This window comes from Malus sylvestris, chromosome 1, assembly GCF_916048215.2.
Source record: "Malus sylvestris chromosome 1, drMalSylv7.2, whole genome shotgun sequence".
Classification (NCBI taxonomy): domain Eukaryota; kingdom Viridiplantae; phylum Streptophyta; class Magnoliopsida; order Rosales; family Rosaceae; genus Malus; species Malus sylvestris.
Genome location: NC_062260.1, coordinates 27,617,634 through 27,640,595, shown reverse-complemented (window position 1 = coordinate 27,640,595; position 22,962 = coordinate 27,617,634). Strand labels below are relative to the sequence as shown.

General features: G+C 39.4%; 4 protein-coding genes across 5 annotated transcripts; 3 read left to right on the top strand and 1 right to left on the bottom strand.

Annotated features, from left to right (window-relative positions):
- Positions 1 to 331: 331 nt before the first annotated feature.
- LOC126616396 (protein SRC2 homolog) lies at positions 332 to 1,398 on the top strand. The gene has a single exon (XM_050284455.1). It carries the CDS (start codon positions 378 to 380, stop codon positions 1,254 to 1,256), a length of 879 nt encoding a protein of 292 aa, XP_050140412.1. The 5' UTR covers positions 332 to 377; the 3' UTR covers positions 1,257 to 1,398.
- Positions 1,399 to 9,398: 8,000 nt separating this feature from the next.
- On the top strand, positions 9,399 to 11,826 carry LOC126616352 (BAHD acyltransferase DCR-like). The gene is made up of 2 exons (XM_050284413.1): positions 9,399 to 9,984; positions 10,666 to 11,826. The coding sequence occupies exons 1-2, from the start codon at positions 9,556 to 9,558 to the stop codon at positions 11,548 to 11,550; spliced, it is 1,314 nt and encodes a 437-aa protein (XP_050140370.1). The 5' UTR covers positions 9,399 to 9,555; the 3' UTR covers positions 11,551 to 11,826.
- Positions 11,827 to 13,868: 2,042 nt separating this feature from the next.
- Positions 13,869 to 19,322, top strand: LOC126616344 (N6-adenosine-methyltransferase non-catalytic subunit MTB-like). Of its 2 annotated transcripts, XM_050284392.1 has the most exons (7): positions 13,869 to 14,109; positions 14,333 to 17,040; positions 17,353 to 17,436; positions 17,571 to 17,675; positions 17,798 to 17,906; positions 18,468 to 18,619; positions 18,786 to 19,322. In XM_050284392.1, exons 2-7 carry the CDS (start codon positions 14,344 to 14,346, stop codon positions 19,227 to 19,229), a joined length of 3,591 nt encoding a protein of 1,196 aa, XP_050140349.1. In that variant the 5' UTR covers positions 13,869 to 14,109; positions 14,333 to 14,343; the 3' UTR covers positions 19,230 to 19,322. The 2 variants fall into 2 exon arrangements, with proteins under 2 accessions (XP_050140349.1, XP_050140359.1); XM_050284402.1 differs by having other exon boundaries at positions 13,869 to 17,040.
- A 93-nt stretch (positions 19,323 to 19,415) lies between these two features.
- On the bottom strand, positions 19,416 to 21,840 carry LOC126616359 (sec-independent protein translocase protein TATB, chloroplastic). Its single transcript, XM_050284417.1, has 6 exons — positions 21,563 to 21,840; positions 21,340 to 21,461; positions 20,743 to 20,802; positions 20,376 to 20,658; positions 19,905 to 20,045; positions 19,416 to 19,806 (listed from the first exon to the last, which is right to left on the bottom strand). The coding sequence occupies exons 1-6, from the start codon at positions 21,774 to 21,776 to the stop codon at positions 19,697 to 19,699; spliced, it is 930 nt and encodes a 309-aa protein (XP_050140374.1). The 5' UTR covers positions 21,777 to 21,840; the 3' UTR covers positions 19,416 to 19,696.
- Between the last annotated feature and the right edge of the window lie 1,122 nt (positions 21,841 to 22,962).

The window sequence follows — 22,962 nt, the reverse complement described above, 5'->3', positions numbered from 1 at the left end:
CCTATATAAATGGTGGGTTATGCGTGTTTAAAGGTTAATAACTTAAAAATTATAATTTTCCACCACTTACATAAAAACACTTGGTGTATCATCCGTGTTCCCGTCACAACTAAAAATTTCTCCAAAAATAGTCATTTTCCTCCTCAGATGTGCTTAGTCCCTAAGCTAATTATATTCTCCCCCGGATAATTACTTAAACCTACCCTCATTTTGTCGTTTACCAAATACCCTCCCACTATAAACGGTAATAACCATTCACAAGGGCAGAATGGTACTTTCGCCTCTGAAATATTCTGCCCTTTACAACCTATAAATACGACCCTCCATTCCGATACGCAACCCGCAAAACACTTCCGAAAAAACTCTATCTCCGATCAATGGCGTCCGGTCACGAAGTCCAACTGAAGCTCACCTCTGCCCGCGACCTCAAGAACGTCAACTGGCGAAACGGCGCCTTGAAGCCCTACGCCGTCGTTTGGGTGGACCCCAAGAACAAATGCTCCTCCCACGTCGATGAGGAGGGCGACACGTCACCCTACTGGGACGAGACCCTCACCATCCCCTTACCGGGCCCCGTTGACGGCGACACCACTCTCAACATCGACATCGTGCACGCCGGATCTGACCCGGATACCAAGCCCTTGATTGGGTCGGCCCGGCTCAAGCTCCGGGATGTCATCGATGACGTGGGCTTCGACGAGCCCGCCAGCCGCACACTCCAGCTCAAGCGACCATCCGGTAGGCCCCAGGGGAAAGTTGACGTTAAGGTTACGATCAGGGAGCCACGCTATCGTGCGCCGGAACCGTACAACGCTCCTCCTTATGGTGTCCCGCCGCCAGCTGGCTCTCGGGAATATCCCGCTCCGCCAACGGCTTATGGGGCACCGTACGGCGTACCTGCACCTCCGCCGCCGCAAAATCCTTACTACGCGGCGCCTCCGCCTTCTGGGTATCCGTATAACCAATACAGTGCTCCAGCGCCGCCGTACGGTCAGCCCGCTCCCTACGGTCAGATGGGACAAGGGAGTTACGGACAGCCGGGGCAGGGCTACGGGCAGGGGGCGTACGGGCAGGAGGAGAAGAAGAGCAAGTTTGGGGGGATGGGGACGGGACTGGCGGTAGGCGCGGTGGCTGGGGCGGTGGGTGGGCTGGCATTGGCGGAGGGGTTTGATTACGTGGAGGACAAAATTGCGGATGACGTGGCTGAGAAAGTGGAGGATGATGTGTACGACGGCGACGACGGCGACGACTTCTAGGTTGTTTTGTTGTTTTCCGATGTTTCGATAGTTGAGGCGTGGCTTGCATGCATGGGCCATGCTTTTTAATTAATTGCATGTTTTTTTTTTTTTTTTGCATTGAGAAAAATGGAATGGAAATAATATGTGGTTTAAATTAAAATTATCTAAATCGAATGGGACATAAAGGCAGTCCAATTCGAAAATGCGACAAAATGTGCGTGACAGGGTAAGCGAGTGCGTCAGGATAATTGTGCATTTTTTTAACATGCGTGTGAGAAACGTGTTATTGAATCTTCAATAACAGGATCAGTCAGAGCATCTAGATAATATGGATGCGTTGTGCATATATGCAGCACAAACAGAAAGAAATGAATCAAATCAAGGTGCAAATTCAATAGGGCAGTCCATCATTAACTATTCTCGCAAAAGAGAGATTTTTAGTGTGCCGAGAATATTAATCGATATATCAAATATAATAATACAATTATTTGGGGAAAAAAATTTCATTTAATTTGTATTATGATATTTGGTGTAACGAATCGCGTTCCCAACTTTTTAAAAAAATGGCCGATGTAACGTCTGATTGGGTTTAAATGGAGCGGAACTTGTTTCGAGTGTTGATTAATTCAAGTTTTTTACTATGTTGTTATCAATGTAAAAGTTATTAATCACATCGCTGATACAATTTTTAGTATATGTTACCGTTTATTTAGAGTCGGCTTGTATTAAGAGAACAAGATATGTTCTCTTGTCACAATATAGACACCCTACGAGGACTCAACACGCTAAAATAGGGCATAAGATTGGCATCTAGGCATATATAGGGCGGTGGATGTTGGTATGGAATATTCTTTTTTTTCCTCTTTTTATGCGGTATGGAATTTTACTTCTTTTTTCTTTTCTTTTTTTTAACAACGAAATTTTTCTTTTTAAAACAAAAATAATAGGGCAAATTACATAGTAACCCCTCAGGTTTGAGGTCTATTGCAATCTTATACAACATCTTTAAAACATTTCACTTTCATACCTCAAATACTATTTTATTTCAATTTCATACAACCGTTACATTTTCTATCCATGAATCTGTTAAATGCTGACGTGGCTGCCACATATATGCCATGTGGCTGTCAAATGTCTGCCACGTGGCAAATAAAATAATTTTTAAAATTTTTTTTAAAAACTTGAAATTGGAAGAAGAAGAAGAAAAAAAAAAAAAGAGACCGAACCCCTGCAACCCAGAAAAAGAAGGAGGAAAAAGAAGAAAAAAATAAAAAAATAAATAAAAAAGGACCGAACCCCTGCAACCCAGAAGAAGAAGGAGGAATAAAAAGAAGAAAGAGGAGGAAGAGGAAGAAGAAGAAGAAGAAAAAAAAAAGAATGATCGAACCCCCTGCAACCCAGAAGAAGAAGAAGGAAGAAAAAAATAGAAGAAGGAGGAGGAGGAAGAAGAAGAAAAAGAAAAAAAAAACAAAAAGATATGTGGCATACAGGTTTTTAAAAAAAATTAAAAAAATTATTTTATTTGCCACGTGGCATATATGTGGTAGCCACGTCAACATTTAACAAATCCATGGATGGAAAATGTAACGGTTGTATGAAATTGAAATAAAATAGTACTTGAGGTATGAAAGTGAAATGTTTTAAAGATGTTATATAAGATTGCAATAGACCTCAAACCTGAGGGGCTACTATGTAATTTACCCAAAATAATATATCCGGAATATTTGGCTTCCTCCTTTCTTAGTCACCTCTGATTGGTTCACCATGGCATCAGAATGCTTGGCACGTCCTAAACCAATCATTTTAATCTTCTCTCCGCGTGAGAGACCTTTTCTCTGTGTGAGAGACTTTCTCACCGGTGTGTGAGTGCTCCCAATTCCGTCATCTCGCTCTGCCGCCAACCCTAGCAGTGACCAGGGTCAGTGGCCTTCCTTATTCTTCTTCATTTTTTTGTCTCTCTTCCCTTTTCTGTGAGACTGGCTTTCTCCATGCATGTTTTTCGACTCGTTTTTCTTGTAATCCATCCCCTAAGTCCTCCGATCTAACCTTTCTTCGGTCTCAATCTGATAGTCCCACTTCCAACCTTCCTTTTTCTTATTTTTCCTCAAGTTTTTCCACCTCCATGACTCTAATCTAGCCATTTTCTTACCTTTCCATTTGCTTCATTCATCCATCGTTCTCACACATGTCTGATTCTACAACCATTTCTTAAACCCGCGTTTTGCGGCTTTCTCGGAAGGTGTGCAAAGCTTTGGCTCATGCGGTGTACACACCACCACCTTCCACTTGTATGTCGTTTTCGGCTTTGTTGCTGGGGGAAAATTCTTTCCTACTAGCTTTTTTCCTTGGTGACAGTGGTTTCGATATGTGTGGTGCTTGGTGGAGGAAGATGGAGCCCTCTTCTTTAGGGTTGTGTTTGGTGAGATCTCTGCCATGGGATGCTGGATGGTAGTCTTTTAGGGTTGTTGTTTTTCTGTTTTTGGGCTCTTCTTTTGGGTTGGGCTTTTGTTTTGTGTTTGGGGTTCACTTTTTGTTTTGTGTTTGTTGTGTTATTGGGCCCCTTTGGTTGTACTTGTGCTCTCTTGGTAATGAAAATTACCTTTGTCCCAAAAAAAAAAAAACCAATCATTTTAATCTTAATTATTAGCTAAGTCTTAGTCGAGTAATAAATATATCCTCAAAATGCTGAAATATGTCTCTTTAAGTAGAAGTAGGTTCGAATTTATTTGGTTTGGTTTTTTGTCAAAATAAAAAATCAAACTATAAATATTATTATTCGGTTTGGTTAGGTTCGCAATTTGTACTTCAGATAAATTTGATTTTTTTGGTTCGGTTCATTTATTTTTTTTCAAAAAAAAATCTTTTTCTTTTTAGTCTAGAAATTGAAGAGAAAATGAAGAAGAAAAAAAATATAGGGAATAAGGCTTTCAACATGTTTGGGCTTTTAAGTTAGGTTTCCTTAACCTTGAATTGAAATGAGGCTAATAGTTGAATTGGAATATGGGTTGGAAAATTAACCCCCTACATAAAAAAATACATGAAATATTAATTTATATTCATTCAGTTCAGATTGATTCATTTATGTTCCATTTTGAACCACCAAAATTGAAATCGGACCAATAGTTTTCGTTTATGTTCTTTTATTTCCCGTTCAATATTTTGGTTTCGATTCAATATTCAATCCCTTTTTTTCGGTTTTCGGTTTTTCGAATCCACCCGTAATCTCAAGTACGTATTTTTGTCTCCATTGATAGAAGAAAAATAAAAAAATTACGTACATGCCAAATAATTTGAGTAAAGATTGGAAGGAGGACACTAATTGTTATAAGAGCAAGGATTAGAAGAAAATTGTACACAATATTATTGTTGTTGCTAAGCTTCCAAACAATTCTTATGAGCCTTCACATGCACTACAAGGCCCGGATTGAAGGTCTACACACCCTTATCACCTCACCTACGTTTCTTACAAGCAATAACCAAAACGAAAATAGTTTTGGGCTGTATAAAATCCTCTCCTTTCTCACTTCCCTTTCCTTCATGTAATTTGCCAACGTTGTTTGCAGCATTTCGTACAAGCAAATATCAAGGAGGTATGTTCGAAAACATGACTCTGAGTGCACAGATAAACGTTTTTAATCACTCGAGTCACAAACTTATTACGTCATTCAAATCCACATTTTAACGAGGTAAAATGGGGAAAAAAATGAGTACATGCATCCATGTATTGGTAATCTTTCGGGAATTATTATTAGCACATCAAACACAAATAATTAATCATTTCAAAGTTCCTATTACAATTTTGGTTTACTATTTTGATTGAGAATCTAGGCCTATGGCATCAACTACTTCAATGGGAATGGATGTAACAGAAGAATACGTTAATGCCTTCCGCACCGGAATCCTACCTCCACTTTTGGATACGTGTCGTCGCGTTATCCAATAGTGAATCCACCAAGTTTACGTGCAAGCCGATGGAGTCGACTACCGCAGCTCGGCTCCCATCCTATCGGCTCTTCGTGGAGCATTTATTGGATCCGGATCAACCCATGGTTACTCGGATCTTACATCGCTCCCTAATCACCTAATCAACCTCTTACTTTTATGGTAGGCTTGAGCCAAGCTCCAACTCGAAAAAACTTCGAGTCGGCTCAACCATCTTCGTTGTGTTAAGCATAATAGTCGTCATGCTATTATGAAAATTTGTGTACCCAATCGTATTTTCCACACGGAACCAGATCCCTTCTTGAGCATAGGGTTGGGAGCCTTTGACCGGGCAATCTGGACTATTAAAATTTGATCCAACTACTACAAACAGGGGGCCCTCTAAAAGTTGTAATTATTGTAGCCTTTGGATCAAATTTCAATGGTCCAGATGATCCAATCAGGAGGATCCCACCTATTGCTCAAGAGGGGATCTGGTTCCTTTTCCACACAATGAAAATTCTATTCTTGACTTGGGTGTCATGTAGTCACTTTCAAGTTTGAAGACTATTAGAAACCAATAAATACAGGCATCAAAATATAATATGTGTGGAGTAGAGAGATTCCGTCATATATCTGGGAGTGTAACTCATACTCTCGGTTGCTTCCATCACATAATGTGTAACTACGCAATGAAAGATATATCCTCCGATTACACTTAAAATTTTACCGTGTCAGTGTGTCAGTGGCTTCGCAGTGGATCCCGAGTCATCAAAAATATTGGTTCTAACATGGCCTTTTTTTTCATTAAGTATGGTACGTTTACGGTCAGAGCAATATTAAGAAGACTCTCAAAAGTGATTTTTCGTAAACTCTTTATCACCTCATGTTTTAGTATAATATTTTATTATATTAGCATAATAATTAACGTTAAACGTGAGATATTATAGAGTCATAAAGTCTTACTTTCAGATCCCCGTCGCATTTCCCTTATGGTCCTCTTGAAACATGATTGCCAGAGCTGAACTGGCGGTCATTGAATGCCCAACCAACACCCACCGCCCCCCCCCCCCCCTCCGAGTGGAAAGTGAACTACTTGCATAAGTGGAGATCATTATCTTTTGCAGTAATTTTCCAGAAAAAGAAAAATATAAATTTGGGATTACTTCTGAAAATGTATTAATCTAATTAATTATAAACCACAGTGTGGTAATATTATTGGGTCATTCATATAATTTCTTTGAATTCTCTAAAATTCACGTAATGAATCAGATAAATTTAACAAAAGCGTAATCCGATCTTAGGTAAGTTTCCATTTGCTTACCATATAAATTTATCTAAGATCGGGTTAATTTGTACAATTCATTAATAACTTGGTTAATTTGTACAATTCATTAATACTTAATCACACAACTACAAAAAATAGGGTTCACTAATTAGGGCTCTAATGAAGGTGCTCAAATTAATAGTCACACTTGTTCTTGTTAGATCTCAACAATCCCCAACAAATTTATGAAAGACTTCGTAATGCTTTCATATACTTTTTTTGCGTATAGGTTGGTCTAAGGTTAGAGAGCCGAAAAGGGTACACGGGGAGTCATTTTCAATAAATATTTTCAAAGAAATGCTAACGGAACTTTCTTAAAAGTGGGACTCCTTAGCTTTCCTCGTATTTTCAACAACATTTTATAACATATGTACGGAAATTACATTAAATTGTGAGGTGATAGAGTGTTCATAGAGAGTCTTGCTTTTGAGAGAATCCCCTTAACATTAGGAAATCATACAAATATATACCTAGGAAATTAGATTATGTTGACTTATATCATGATTGAGTTTGTAGAAGGATACGTTCATGCATATATTGTATCGTTCCTATTTACTTATCTCATTTCAAATAATTTAACATGTTGATATAGTTAGACTATAAAGATATTGTGTTTTTGAAAGCATGTGTTGTGAATAAATACTAACCTGTTGTGTGTGGATAAAATGATATATTGAAGTACAAATCGACATAAAAAATTACTATTTACGAGATTCGAATCTAAGATCTCACTTACAACTAAAGAAAAATACCAGTAAACCATAATTTTATTGTGTTAATTGCCAAATTGGTATGAATCCGATCCAACAAGACTTTACACAAACACTAATTGTCGTGTCGCGCTTGTATGATTTTCTCTCAAAATTAACTTCGAGATAGTTCATCTCGATTGATTTAGCGTTTTCCTTTAACCAAGTTTATGTGTTGCATGATTATATGATTAATGATATAGTTAAATTAAAAAATTAGTATCCGGTCCCTAGTTCCTAATGTTCATTGACTATGATCTTATTATTTTTCAAATTTTGATTGAAGTCTCTAGCATTAATATGATAATGAATTTACATGTTTATTACATAATTTTTTAATATAAAATTAGTAATTAAATTAGGGTTTAATACTCACAGCTCTATTAAACTCCTAATTAATTTTCAATTCAAACATTTCCAAAATAATAAAAAATAAAATTAGATTAAGTTTGTACCTATTAGTTCTTTTTTTTTTGGTTTATAAAAAGATTCTCAATTATTTAATCTTAAATGTACCCATTCATATAATTTTTTAATTTTTTTTAATCTTAAATGTACCCATTCTTAAATATATCAATTTGTTATATGTAAAATGTACCCTTTTTTAATATAAAATTCATTCAAAAATTTTAATCCATTTTTAAACTTATATGGGTACATTATTTTTCGTTGATTTGAGAATGTATCCATGTCAAGTTTGGTCGAAGAAATTTACTAATATTATTAAGCTTGATATAATTTTTTTTATGTGGTTTTGAATAATGTACCCATGTTTTGGTACAATAACTTTTTTTTGTTAATTTTGGTGAATGTACCCATATATATATATATATATGTATGTATATAGACACACACACAATAGAATAGAGAGTATAATTTATATTTTATTATTTTTAATCCCACAAATTATGGGTTTTATTTAAAATCTCATTAATATAAACAATTACAAATTTCAATTTTTAATTTTTAATTTTAAAAATATAGTAACTTGCATTATTACATTAATGTCAGAGACTTCGATAAAAAACTAAAAACTAATAAGGTTTCAGTCAAAGAATATTGATAGCTAGGGATCACTTTCAAAGTGTCTCTAGTTAATTACACAACCCACTCTCCACTGCTCAGTTTACCCCCACTGCATAATTTACCGTTTTTAGTACGGTAAGAACACGGTCTAATATACTAAGTGTAATAATACAATTGATTGTAGTTTTTATTTATAAGTTTTCAGCCGATTGTATTACTATATTTAGTGTACCAGATAGTGTTTTCGACACATTAAAAAATCTTTTCCACCAAGTGGGTTAAAAGAGAGAAGCATTTTTAGAACATCTTTAGAAGCTGTCAAAATATCTAAATCAGCTTTAACAATCATAAAGGACAGCAACAAAATTTTCCAACCGAGAAGCAAAATCTGATGTAGCATAATATAGAATACCAGCCCACCCAGTCGTCTCTAACCATTTGCAGAGTCCTCCCAGTCGTCGACTCGGGAGACTCCGACGTGGACATCATTAGAGCCCTCCACATGGCCAACAACGACGTCACCGCCGCAATCAACATAATCTTCGACACGCCCAGTTTCAAATTGAAGGAAAGACCACCAGCTTTTCGGAAGAATCCCCAAATTTTGAGCTCCGAGGTCGTAAATTTGAAGCAAATTGGGGAACGACGTGGTTGAAGAAGTCGCGGTTGCACGGTGCGAGAGCTCGGCTGGGAGCCAGTGGTGGGTTGTGGGCAGCGGTGAAGTTTCAGGTTTATCAACGTGTAAAGTTAGGAGGCTTAGGCCTGGAGACGAAGTGGATTTTACTTTTCCAACAAAGAGCAGTTCGACATCTCCGTCACTCTGCAAGGTTTTTGGGAAGGGACGGCGGGCAGCTGCTTGTTCGGAGATTGTGAGGTTTTCAAACGAACACATTCATTATTTATTTATATTTTTTTGCTGAAATTGTAGAAGTTATTTATATTTGTAAAATATAAATATAAAATAAAATTATAAAGAGAAAATAATGTAACAAAATAATAGTTCAATTTAACATATCAGGTAGAGATTAAAATTTTAAATGATGTCAAATTACCATATAAGCTTTTAAATTTAAATTTTATGTTTAAAATTTGACATTTACTTTAAAATGATCGTAGGTCACAAATCTCGATCTACCATGGGTCCCATAATTGCACCCCAACTACACCAAGCAACTACTTTATAAGTATCGATCTCCGAAATCCCATTTATCCACCCACACACCCTTCCATCTTCAAACCCTCCTCGCCCTCCTCCTCCATTGTTAGATTCTGCTCCTCCCCATCACCACCAACAATGGCGGAGATTTCGAAGGTGAAAGTCACCGGAAAAACCCATGTGAAGCCCAACAAGAAGATAGGCAACCAACAATGTCAGCTGGTCACATTTGACCTACCCTACCTCGCATTTTACTACAACCAAAAGCTCCTTTTCTACAAGGGGGGTGAGTTCGAGGAAATGGTGAAGAAACTGAAGGAGGGTTTGGAGGTGGTTCTGGTGGAGTTTTACCAGCTAGCCGGGAAGCTCGGCAAGGACGAGGAGGGAGTGTTTAGGGTTGAGTATGGTGATGAGATGGAGGGTGTGGAGGTAGCCGAGGCGGCGGCGGAGGAGATCAGCATAACTGATCTGGCAGTTGAGGAAGGCACCAGCGCTTTGAAGGACTTCATCCCCTACAACGGGGTCTTGAACTTGGAGGGCGTTCACAGGCCTTTGCTAGCAGTCCAGGTAATTAATCAATGCTAATTAAGCTACGTAATCTTGCTTAAATGTGGTCAGCTGTCCAAATATCTTGTTAAATAATGCATTACTATTGTGGTTAATCTCAGTATCTAATTAATCTTTAGGGAAAAAAAATAATCAACAGCTTGGCGTGATGAAGTTATTAAAATCAAGGGACCCGATAAATACTTTTTGATGTCAATTTAGAGAGATTTTTCAGCCCGGAATATATGGCAGAGCAACACAAGTCATGGTCATTAGACAATAAGAGAAAAAAAAAATTCTCAAACTATATAATGACATGAAATGTTTCGTCCTATATACCAGACAAACTGAAAAATCAATCAATTTGAAAGTGGGGTATATGGGGTGGTTGGAGTTGAAGGTTTTTTTCAAGAAAAAATACCATAATAATTTGAACCTTTTAATTACATGCTATTTTATGTGACATGAAATGTATTTATTTTGGTAGTTGGCATCTATTTAATTTCTGATTTCTCTGGGGAGGTAAATAAATGCTTTCTCATCCAAATGGCTAGTGTTTCACGCCACTGTTAGGTTTTGAATGCGATGTTTTACGGCTGGTTTGGAAGTTCTTCTTGCAAGAAGCATTAAAAGTGTTTTTTCCAAAAAAACACTTAATTTAGTATTTACCATGATTAATCTTTTCCATCATTGATTTGGCAGTTAACCAAGCTGAAAGATGGACTGGCAATAGGGTGCGCCTTCAACCATGCAATACTGGACGGTACGTCCACGTGGCACTTCATGAGCTCATGGGCCGAGATCTGCAACGGATCCAAATCCATTTCGACCCAACCATTCCTGGACCGGACCCAGGCCCGAAACACGCGAGTGAAGCTCGATCTCTCCCCGCCGGCATCAAACGGCGACGTTCCCGCCAACGGAAAAACGGAGCCCAACCTAAGAGAGAGAGTCTTCAAATTCTCTGAAGCAGCGATCGACAAGATCAAGTCAACGGTCAACGAAAACCAGCCATCCGACGGCTCAAAACCGTTCTCCACATTCCAGTCCCTCTCCGTCCACATCTGGCGCCACGTCACCCAAGCCCGCCAACTAAAACCCGAAGACTACACGGTGTTCACCGTCTTCGCCGACTGCCGCAAACGGGTCGACCCGCCCATGCCCGACGCCTACTTCGGGAACCTAATCCAGGCCGTGTTCACCGTCACGGCCGCCGGACTTCTGTCGGCGAACCTGCCGGAGTTCGGCGCATCGATCATCCAGAAGGCGATCGAGGGGCACAACGCGAAAGCGATCGATCAGAGGAACACCGACTGGGAGAGCTCGCCGAAGATTTTCGAGTTCAAGGACGCGGGAGTGAACTGCGTGGCGGTGGGGAGCTCGCCGAGGTTCCAGGTCTATGAGGTGGATTTCGGGTGGGGAAAACCCGAGGGGGTGAGAAGCGGGTCGAACAACCGGTTCGACGGGATGGTTTATTTGTACCAGGGGAAGAGCGGCGGGAGGAGCATCGATGTGGAGATCAGCTTGGAGGCTCCGACGATGGAGAAGCTGGAACAGGACAAGGGCTTTCTGGTCATTGACAACTAGTTAATTAAGCTTGGGATTTGGGTTAAGATAATTTGAAGGCAGTTTAATTAGTAGTGGTAACTACGGGATTAAGATTAATTAATTGGTTCGTGTGTGGGTTTAGTTGGGGCAGGCTTTTAATAATTACTGGACTCACATATGGATCAATTTTTATTTAGATTTGTGTGGGAGAGAGTGAGTTATTTGCTGGTCTTTTAACTTAAATTCTCCTTTTTATTTTATTTTTCGTTTGGATATTAAATTTTAATTATAAAAAGTTTACTTTTCCAATTCCAATGTAAATCTAATGTCAAATGCTCTTTAGACCATCTTCAACCCTTGGGCTAAAAGTCAAATTTTTTAGCCCGAAAAATTTAGCTTTTAGCCCAGAAACATCTTTTCTGCTCCAACCCTTCTACCCTAAAATTTTAGCCCGGAATTATTAAAGAATGAAATTAGCCTAAATTTTTTTCTTAAATCAATTTAAAAAAAAAAAAAAAATATGTAGATTATTGTAAATTAATTTTATGAACATTTTAATCTAAAAAAATTTAAATTCCGATAAACATTTCGCATTTAGCCCGGGGGGAAAGCTGGGGGGTATTTGGCCCAGAAATAGCATTTGGCATTTAGCCTAAAATTTTAGCATGGGTTGGAGAGTGTTTGGGGGGGTAATTTGGGAAGGAATTTGGCTTTTAGCCAAGGGTTGGAGATGGTCTTAAGAGGAGGATCCCATTTTACCCAAAAAATAAAAAATAAAAATGAGAATTATGTAAGGAGCCTTCTGATCTCTTGTGGTACTATCGTGAGTTTGTGACTTACCATGTGATATTACTTTTTTTTTTTTTTATCTTTTATTTTTTTAGTGAGAGAAATAACTCATTGTCTCACGAAAAGGCGCATATCAATTGAACGCTCGTATTCTCCTCTGTCTTTTTAACGGAAGAAATAACTCGTTGTCTCACGAGGAGACGCATATCAATTGAACGGCGATCTTTCAAATTCAGATATGGTCTCCTCTGTCTTATCATTCTACATGTTACCCCTTTTGTTGCTTTCGTAAAAGGGATTGAGGGGTTGATTGAAACTCTTAGTGGGTTTTCACCGACGAGATCAAATGTGTTTTGGGCAATCAAATCGGGGTAATGAGGTTGTTAAGTCCCAGCCGCAAGATCTCACTCTTTTATCAATTTGTATACTATTTTCTTGTCTCTCTCACATAAAGTGCGATAATTCAACTAATACTAGTATGGAACTTATTTGGATGTGTTTTTGAAATGATTGAAAGAGTTTTTTGTAAAAATATTTTTATAATTAATCATTAGTAAAAATGCAAGTAAATCCTGAAAAAACACTTAAAGTGCTTCTTAGAAGAAGCACATAACTAGTGCTTCTTGCAGAAAACACTTTAAGTGCTTTTGAAACCCAAAAATATTTTTCTAAAAGCACTTTCAGTTATTTTAAAAGCACATTAAAATGAGCTCATAATCGGTTGGCAAAATGAAAGATAAAACGGTTGAAATAACTAATCACTTTACTAAGAAAAACCAAATTATAGTTTAGTTCTGTAAGTAGTTTAAAATTACACTTGTTTAGTGTCAGACTCAAACCAAATCGGTTCAATTTGTTTATGTCAAAATTAATTGTTCCCATACAAACTATTGTTTATTCGTGGCTTAAATTAAATATGAAAAAGTATAAAAAATAATTATAACTTTTACAATACTTTATTATTTAATTTCTTCCTTTCTGCATAGCAGTAAATATAGTGAATTATTACTTATCAAATATAGTGAATTCTTAGGATGCACCTAAGTTTTATATTTATCTGCCAATTAACAAGTGAATTTTCGGGATTAGTTTAGCATTGCTGAAATTATTTTTAAAATTGAGATTAAAATTGTATTTGGTAAATGAAAAGAAAAAGTATTTTTTTGTCAAAATCATATTTCAAACAGCAAAAATCAGAAGCAACTCTATCCCTGCTTATGAAAACATCGTTTTTTTTTTCCAGCACAATAATTCCAAACTAATCCTCAGTTTATCCTTTCAGTTTTTTTTTTTAATAAAAAATATGGTTGGATATATCAAAATATAAATAATTAAAATTTTATTCAAATATCCAACAACTTCTATTACGATTATGCATAACCGAGCCGCATATCTTTGACAGTAGGCGACTGGTTGGATTAGAGTAGCTGTCGAACCGGTGACTCAGAGAAATTTTTCAGTATGATCGTCACACAAAATAATACATACGTGTTCCTATATAAATAATAAAATATATATATTAAAAAATTAATAACTTAAAAATTAAAATTTTACACCGCATATCATCCGTTTATGTGACAACTAAAAATTTCTCGGCGGCGCTTTACGGAAAAATACTCTCTCCCTTCCTCTGGTCTCGCTCTCTCTTCCCATCGCCCACTTCACCCACCGGCCAACGTATCATTGTCTTCCTCCCTCCAAAATTTGAGAGCGTCGCAGTAATATAATCATACGTCCAAGGGGAAGATTTGCAGACTTGTGAATTTGCGACCGGCGTCGAGGTTTAACGGACGGCGGATTCTTTCTCAGGTAAGTCCGATTCAGATTTTACGAAATTTGAGATTCCGAAACCCTAGTTTCTACTGTATTTGATGTTTGGTGATTTGTGTGATTGGATTACAATGTGAGCGTCAAACCCCTGAGAATTTAGGGTTTTAGGTGGACGAACTTCCAGTTTTATTTTGATTGTGTTGTTGGGATTGTGCTAAACACTTGGAATTATAAGCTGTTGACTTGGGTTTTTGGTTCTTAGAGTGTGTTTTGATGGATTCTCCTGAACGTAGTCGGAGTCATGTGAAACGAGAGGTGGAGGATAGCTCAGATTTGAGGCGTGATAGGGCTGGAGACGATGAAGAGTGGGAGGGCAGTGATAAGAGGAAGCACAGGTCAAGCCGATCAAGAAAGTCCGGTAATGGAGAAGACACGGGAGGAATAGAGAGCAGTGGAAGAAGGAGAAGTTATGGGGACAGAAGTGAGGGCCGAAGGAGATCAGGTGGCTCTAGCATTGCAGATAGTGATGAAGATGATTATGACTCAAGAAAAGAGTCGCGTTCTAAGCAGATGAAGAAAAAGCAAGAAGAGAGCAGTTTGGAAAAGTTGAGCAGTTGGTATCAGGACGGGGAATTAGAGAACAGGCAAGATGGCGGAGATAAGTTGGGAGGTAGAGGGTCAGTTCGAGCTGAAGAAAGTGAGAGAAGGAAAATGAGCACAAAGCTTACACAGCATGAGGATTCTCAGAGTAAAAGTAAGAGTAAAGAGGAAAGACCCCATGACGAAGAGCTTGAAAAGACACTTGGTAGAGATTCCAGGCATTCGGAGAGTAAGGAGAGCAGCCGCGAGAGGACACATGGTTCTTCTGAACAGGTGAAGACCTCGAGAAGAAGATGGGATGATTCAGAAGGTGGGAGAAAGGCAGAAGAAAGTCATTATGATAAATCCGATTCAAGAAGCAGCAAGCCTTCTGATCCTAAGTATGAGAGTTCTAAAGAAAAGAGTGTCTCTGCAAGAAATGAACCCAGCGAGAGTAGAATCCGGGGCGTGGATTCAAACAGTGATAGGGCTACCAAATCTAACAGGGAAGAGAGAAAACCTGATGTGGAAAAGAGTAAGAGCAAAACCAGGCCAGAAACACTGGAAGAAGACAACAGGGATAGTCCTGTCACTCGTGAAGATAGATCAGGCAGGGAGAAAACTGAAAAGCATAGACAGCAGAGAACTCCAACTGGTCGGGATGTTGCTGAAAGCAAGGAGCGGTCTTTGAATGCAGATGAAGCAAATGCGGTGACGAAAGACAAGGGTCCTAGAGAAGTAGGAAGTACCACCAGAACGAGGACACCTGAGCGGAGTGGGAGGCGTTATCAGGATTCAGAATACTTTGAAATGGATTATGACAGGAGTTTTAATCTCAAGCGGAAGGAACTGGATAAAGATGGTTATAGAGATGATCGATCAAAAGGGAGAGATGAAAGCTGGACTGACAAGAGTAGGGACCGAGAAGGTTCCAAAGAGAACTGGAAACGAAGGCAACCCAGTAGTAGTGAAAAAGACTCCAAAAATGGGGACATGAGTTATGATCATGGTAGAGAGTGGGAGCTGCCGCGACATGGTCGTGAGAGGACTGACAATGAAAGGCCTCACGGTCGGTCTGGTAATAGGAAAGATGGAAGCCGTGGTGAAGCTGTGAAGACCTCATCAAATTTTGGAATTTCAAATGAAAATTACGATGTGATTGAGATCCAAACTAAGCCTATAGATTATGGAAGAGCAGACTCAGCATCCAACTTTGCTAGGAGGACCGAAGCTGGTCAGCAATCTGATGGGAAATCAGCACCAAGTGATGAAGAGTGGGCATATCTGCAGGATGACAGGACAAGGAGGAGTGATATGTATGGATCTGGACCACCTAGAGAAGATTCAAAGGAAAGATATTCAGATGATATTAACTCCTTGCGAGATCAGAATTCATGGAGGGAGGACTCTGATGCCTACGGAGGCAAAGGTCGAGGACAGAAAGGTTCTATGCCTGGGCGTGGTGCTGGTGGCCAAAGTTCTGGTGGTGGCTCACAGCCTCCATATGGAAATGCAGAGCCAGGTTCCTTCAATAGAAATGCTTCACAAGGGATGAAAGGGGGTAGAGTAGGTAGAGGAGGAAGGGGTAGGCTTACTGGAAGAGATAGCCAACCGGTAGGAATCCCACTTCCAATAATGGGATCGCCGTTTGGCCCTCTTGGAATGCCACCACCTGGACCCATGCAGCCACTTACACCTAGCATGTCACCTGCTCCAGGTCCACCGATGTCCCCTGGTGTCTTCATTCCACCATTTTCTCCTCCTGTGTGGCCTGGGGCTCGGGGAGTTGACGTGAATATGTTAGGTGTCCCACCTGGTCTCTCCTCGGTCCCTCCTGGATCATCAGGCCCAAGATTTCCTCCTAATATGAGTACTCCGACAAACCCTGCCATGTTTTTTAACCAATCTGGCCATGGAAGAGGAGTTCCTCCAAACATATCTGGCCCTGGTTTTAATTCTGCAGGACCAATGGGTCGAGGAACTCCAGCTGATAAAAATCAAGGTGGTTGGGTTCCTCATAAAAGTAGTGGACCTCCTGGTAAAGCTCCTTCAAGAGGAGAGCAGAATGATTACTCGCAAAATTTTGTCGATACTGGTATGCGACCCCAGAATTTCATCAGGGAGCTAGAGCTTACAAATGTTGTGGAGGATTACCCCAAGCTGAGGGAGCTTATACAGAAAAAGGATGAGATTGTGGCTAATTCTGCTTCACATCCCATGTATTACAAGGGTGACCTGAAAGAGTTTGAGCTATCCCCAGAGTTCTTTGGAACCAAGTTTGATGTCATTCTCGTGGATCCACCTTGGGAGGAATACGTTCATCGTGCTCCTGGTGTTGCTGACCACACAGAGTATTGGACGTTTGAAGAAATAATGAATCTTAAGATTGAGGTAGTATATCTGCAAATCACATTTTTTTCCCTGACAAAAGACTAGAAATAGGCATCCCTACGAGCTTATGGCAAACTTGCTGCTTAATTTTAACTTCATAGTGGTAAATCATAAATCAGTTATCAACAGGTGCTTCATATGATTAAATATTAGCATTTTAATATTCTATAAGCTGCACATACATTTATATGTACTTTACTGTATTAGACACTTAGAATTTAATTCATATGCCATAAAGGTTTAATTCTTGCCTTTATGTGCTTCCTCTTACATTTGACTCAATAGTTGAACTTTAGTCTTTTGTTCTCTCAGGCAATAGCAGACACGCCTTCTTTCATTTTTCTTTGGGTGGGTGATGGCATGGGTCTTGAGCAGGGTCGTCAATGTCTAAAAAAGGTATTTAATCCAGAATTTTTTATTCGATTCTAAACACAACGTGTGGTTGCCTTTATTGCTGTAATATGATGTTGGATAATATGTTTGTGTAAACAAATTGTGATTATCTACATCTAATCAATGTGGTCCTGCAGTGGGGCTTTCGTAGGTGTGAAGATATATGTTGGGTGAAGACAAACAAAACTAATGCAACTCCTGGTTTGCGCCACGATGCTCATACTTTGTTTCAGCACTCAAAGGTTGGTGTAATTTTTCTTGTGTACACCTTCATCTTATTAACTGCCCTCCCCCCCTTGTTGAAAATGCTTTGTGGTACGTTAATTGGTTTTAAATAGTTTGTTCTGTTGCCAATACAATGAAGGAACATTGCTTAATGGGAATAAAAGGCACCGTTCGTCGCAGCACTGATGGCCACATAATCCACGCCAACATTGATACAGATGTGATAATAGCCGAGGAACCCCCGTACGGTTAGTAACCACATCAAGAACGCTGAGTTTTATTGCTATCTGTGAATCATGGTTTAAAGCTGAAGAATGGTGTGGGTGTCTCAATGTTTCTGTGATCAAGTCGTATGATGTGTATGAGCTGGTGGCAATAACTTAGTCTGCTATTGAGTTTGCCCCTTGTGTCTAAAATTAGTTAGATGTTTTATGCTGTTGGTTGATATACATATAACGACATATAAGCAAAATAACTTAGTATTCTTTGCAACTGTTGATCCGTTGCCTTTGAGGAATTTACTTTTCTTGCTATTTCTGTTATGTTTTAGATATTAAGCGAGTTTTGTTAAAATAGTAGTGGCATGCATGAATGGTGACACAATCATCTCTGTAGCGAAATTTTACTCTAGGTGTAAACACATAAAAAATAGTCGTACCCTCGTACAATTAAACAAAATGAGGAATGGGGGAGATAGAAATGGCATTATCAACTACATCATTCTTGGTTCTTGTGATACCAACCCATTTTGCATCTAGAGCAATGAAAATGAGAACCTAGGATGCTAAACTATGCCTTCGGAATTGCAGGTTCAACCCAAAAGCCTGAGGATATGTACAGGATTATTGAGCATTTTGCCCTTGGCCGTAGAAGGCTTGAGCTCTTTGGTGAAGACCACAACATTCGGTCCGGCTGGCTGACTGTTGGTAAAGGACTATCCTCATCGAATTTTAATATCGAGGTAAAATAGCTTAGCTCAAATTCTTGGTGTTTATCAAATCATGAGTTATTCATTGGAATATGAATAACCATACATGCCCAGAAGTGGGTTTAAAGTCGGTTAATTATACCACCGCATCGATCTTGTTCCCTTGTCGACATCAAAATCTGTTTCATGAATTGTCCAGGGATATACCAAGAACTTTGCTGACAAGGACGGGAAGGTTTGGCAAGGAGGGGGTGGACGAAACCCACCTCCAGAGGCACCTCATCTTGTGGTGACAACTCCAGACATAGAGGCCCTTCGGCCCAAGTCACCGATGAAAAACCAGCAGCAATTGCAGCAGCAGAATTCATCATCCATTTCTCTTACACCGGCAAATTCCTCCAACAGAAGACCTGCCGGAAACTCACCGCAAAATCCAATTGCTCTTGGTGTAAACCAAGAAGCTTCAAGTTCTAATCCCTCAACTCCAGCTCCTTGGGGGCCTCCACCAATGGAGGGTTTTAAAGGGCGAGACGGCAATAGTATGCCGTCAGATGATAAGGTTTATGATATGTATGGATACTCCGGACAGCCAAATGGAGAGTTTCTAGATTTTGAGTCTCACAGGCACATGAATTTATTGTAACGAAACGATGAGTGATATTTCTTTTTATTTGTATTGTAATTCTTTTTCCCTCTTATATAAATGGAAAGAAAATGCGCCGTTGGTATGCGTCCATCTTCGTTATTGTTCATCTGTTTCCCTTTCATCTTGAATAAAGTTGCTCAAAATTTATAATCTTTGAAGTCGAAGACACCGCGGTACAAACCCTAAACGAACCGAAATGTCACTTTCTAAAAAGATGGCGTTTCTGCATCAGTACTAGGTCAAAATCATGCTCTTAGATGAGATTACAGGCACCTTTTTGTACTCAATTACACAGAAATTCTATGGACTTAAACTCTATTTCCATCAACAAAAATTGAGAAGGAACAACAAAAGTGGGATTTCTCAGCTCCATTCATCCTCCGTCAAGCTTCATGTCTCGAATTTGACAAATTTGAGAGTTATGAAAAATTGGCAAGCATCCGTCAATCAACTGTAAGTTGTTCTTATGTCTCACTTTGAGGTTGTTGGGGCGAAGGCGTTCTAGCGGCAGTTTCTTCAACAGTTTGAGGTGGTTGGGGTGAAGGCGTTTTTGCAGTAGTTTCTTCAGCTGTAGCTGTTACCAATGTATGCATACAACAATGTTAACAAGAGCGAGATAGAGATGTAGGCATTCAACAATGTTATGAAGTGAGAGACTTAACGATGACTAACCTTGAGACGGAGTCTGAGGTTCAAGCTGACTTTCTGCTGGAGCAGATACCTGCGCCTTCTTTTGGGCAGCTGCTAGCTGCTCCTCTGTGATCTTTAAGTACTCTTCTGTGGTGTATGCTCTGGGTGGTGACGGAGCCCCATCTGCATTAGATAATTGACAGGTCAGGATTTAATAAAGAGACAAGAAACTACATGCACTGAATCATACAGCGAAAACATGAATCTGATAAAAAAAAATGGCTAAACGGTGAATATTGTCCTCTATACGAATCAGATGTAGCACATATGAAGATGCATGTGAAAGAAATATCATGGGAGATGGAACTGGCTCTACATTTCCCAGCTCTAGTTACTTGGATTTTTCATTTTTCCTACCATTAGTTCATATCCTAAACCTCATAAATTTTCACTAAACTTCCATAATGTGTCAGATGATCTAATGGCAATTTGAAAAACACATTAATCGCTTACTGGGGTCAGCCGTGGTCTTGGAATCTTCAGCTGTGGCAGTTGATGAAGAAGTTGATTTCTTGCTCATTATTCTGGCATTGTATGCATCTATTGATGATAAACTTGAAATGTCTAGAGTTTTGGAATCTTCGTCCGTGGTTTTGGAATCTTCAGTCATGGTAGTTGATGAAGGGGTTGAAGTAGTATCCATTTTCTTGCCATTGAATGCATCTATTGATGAACTAGAAATGTCATCAAGACCGATCTCCTTTTCAAGGGTGCTCTTGAAATCCCTCGAAACTTCCTGCAGATGCACGTACATGCAACATTGACATCCTTCTCATAAGAGGCATAAACATACATTTCAAATGAAGTTAATATTACCTACCTGAAGTTCTTTAATGGTGGGTTGAAAAGCACGTAAAGTCTTTCCTAATGTCCGAGCAACCTGCACGAAGATAACCGTTACTCAGGAATGCCAAAAGATCTGCTAAACTGTCAACACTAAGGTTATCAATTCTTTTTCTAAAGCTTGTCATCCTAACCTCACGACCCCATCATTACTTCAATCAACGAGTTTTGATCAACAACAATTCTGTGGGGGGTTCGGGGTTCATATACCAATCAGGCCCTAACCCTCCACACCCCTCTATCCCCGCTACTTAAACTGAGAATACATGCATCCGCGTGAGAAATTAAGGGCTTGTTTGGGATTACTTCTGGGAAGGTCAAAAGCGCTTTTGACGGCAGAAAAGTTAAGAAGTATTTCTGGTTTATGGAAGCATTTGTAGTGTTTCCTGAGGGAAGCACCTATCAAGTGCTTACTTGTGAAGTGCTTCCAAAAGCATTTTCAGGAAAATCTTGGATTAAACATTATTATGCTTCCAGCATAAGCACTTCGGATGAAAGCACTAATGAGTAGAAGTGTATTCTACAAAACCATTTCAGACCCAAACTTCCAGCTACAATACAACATACCACTCACCTCAGCAAGTCCTTTGGGACCAAAAACCAGCAAAGCCACTACTCCGATAACCAGAGCCTCAGGAGCTCCAACACCAAACAGAGATGCATAAACCACCATACCCTTACACCTTCTCTTCCTCTCTGCACCGTCAAATCACAAACGAGCTGGACTGATTAACCAAAACAGCAAACAAATTGCAAAATCCAAGAAAAACCCACGAACCCAAATGCTGAAAAGTTACCTAATTTCAAAGACTTCGGTGCGAATGAGACGCCCAGATGCTTCAATCCAATCCATGGCGAGAAAGGGCTGAGACCCAGCGGCCGAACCACTGAACAGAGCTGAAATTTCGGGTCTTTGGGGCGGAAGGCGGCTGCTTTTGTGCCTCTGGCGGCGGATGACGGCGAGCACACAAATGCAGTAGAACCAGCAGCGACGGTGGACGCCATGGCCATCAGTTCGAGACTTTTGATAGTTTTGGAGTCATGAGCTCTGGTGACGGTCCAAAATTATACCAACCAGAAGTATTAGATGTGTTTTCAGTTTTCAGCATTTCTGGGTGGGCCTTGAACCGTGGGCTTGATCTATACTTTTTGTTGGGCCAGTTTAACACTGCCCAAATGTTGTTGGTTGGCTCTTCTTTGACCCAAATGATTGATGTTATCTGTTTTTTCAGTTACAAGGGAGGGACAGCGGGTGAGGGAAGATTCGAACACAAGACCTTAATTGCAGAAGTAAACGTTGGTATATGGGTTGAATGATTTTTCAATCGGATACTCTAAGCTAGCCGACATTCACCTCTCCCAGACCCTACGTAAAGCGGGAGCCTTGTGCACTGGGTACGACCTTTATACTCTAAGCTTCTTTAATTTATCCAGAAGTTGATCGAATTCCGAGTGTGAGGCGCAGTGAGACCAAACAAGTCACTCCCTCGCCTTGCAGCAGCGACATCTTTTTATAAGTTAAGTCACTTCTTAAGATGGCTCACCTTATTCTACTACAATCCAAGCAACATAATTTCTTAATCAACCCAACTAAAACATATTTGTAAGCGGTGTTTAAAATATCGGTACCGGTAATATACAAATTTGTTGAAATATCGATGGATATGTCGATATCCGTATCCATATCGGTTAACTCCGATGGAAAAACGTGGTCATTTAAAATTAAACTTTAAGAAATGTCATATGGTAGTTTGTTGATATCTAACCGATATGCAGTGTTCTAAAAATCGGCTTAGGCAGTGAAGACCCGCCGCAATTTAAGGCAAATCGTTTCGAAAAATCGGTCTGGAGCTAGGCGGGCTAGGCGGGCTAGGCGGTCCTAGGCGGCTCCTAGGCGGATTTGATTTTTTTTTAAAGTAATTGTGTGCTTTTTTATTTTTTAGTTTCATGATGGTTTACTTATGGAAATGGTGTACCTAATTTGCAAAGGATGGATTGACTACAAGTTCATCAAATTGTGAAATTAATTGGAGAACTTTTTAGGGGATACATACAAAAAAAAAAAAAAACAAGAAGAAAAAAACTAGATACAACAACGTTAAATAATTTAGTCTATGTCCAATTCAATGCAAAGATCATGAACAAGAAGAATTTAGTATATCATCCAAGAATACTCCTCATAATGATTATATGCTTA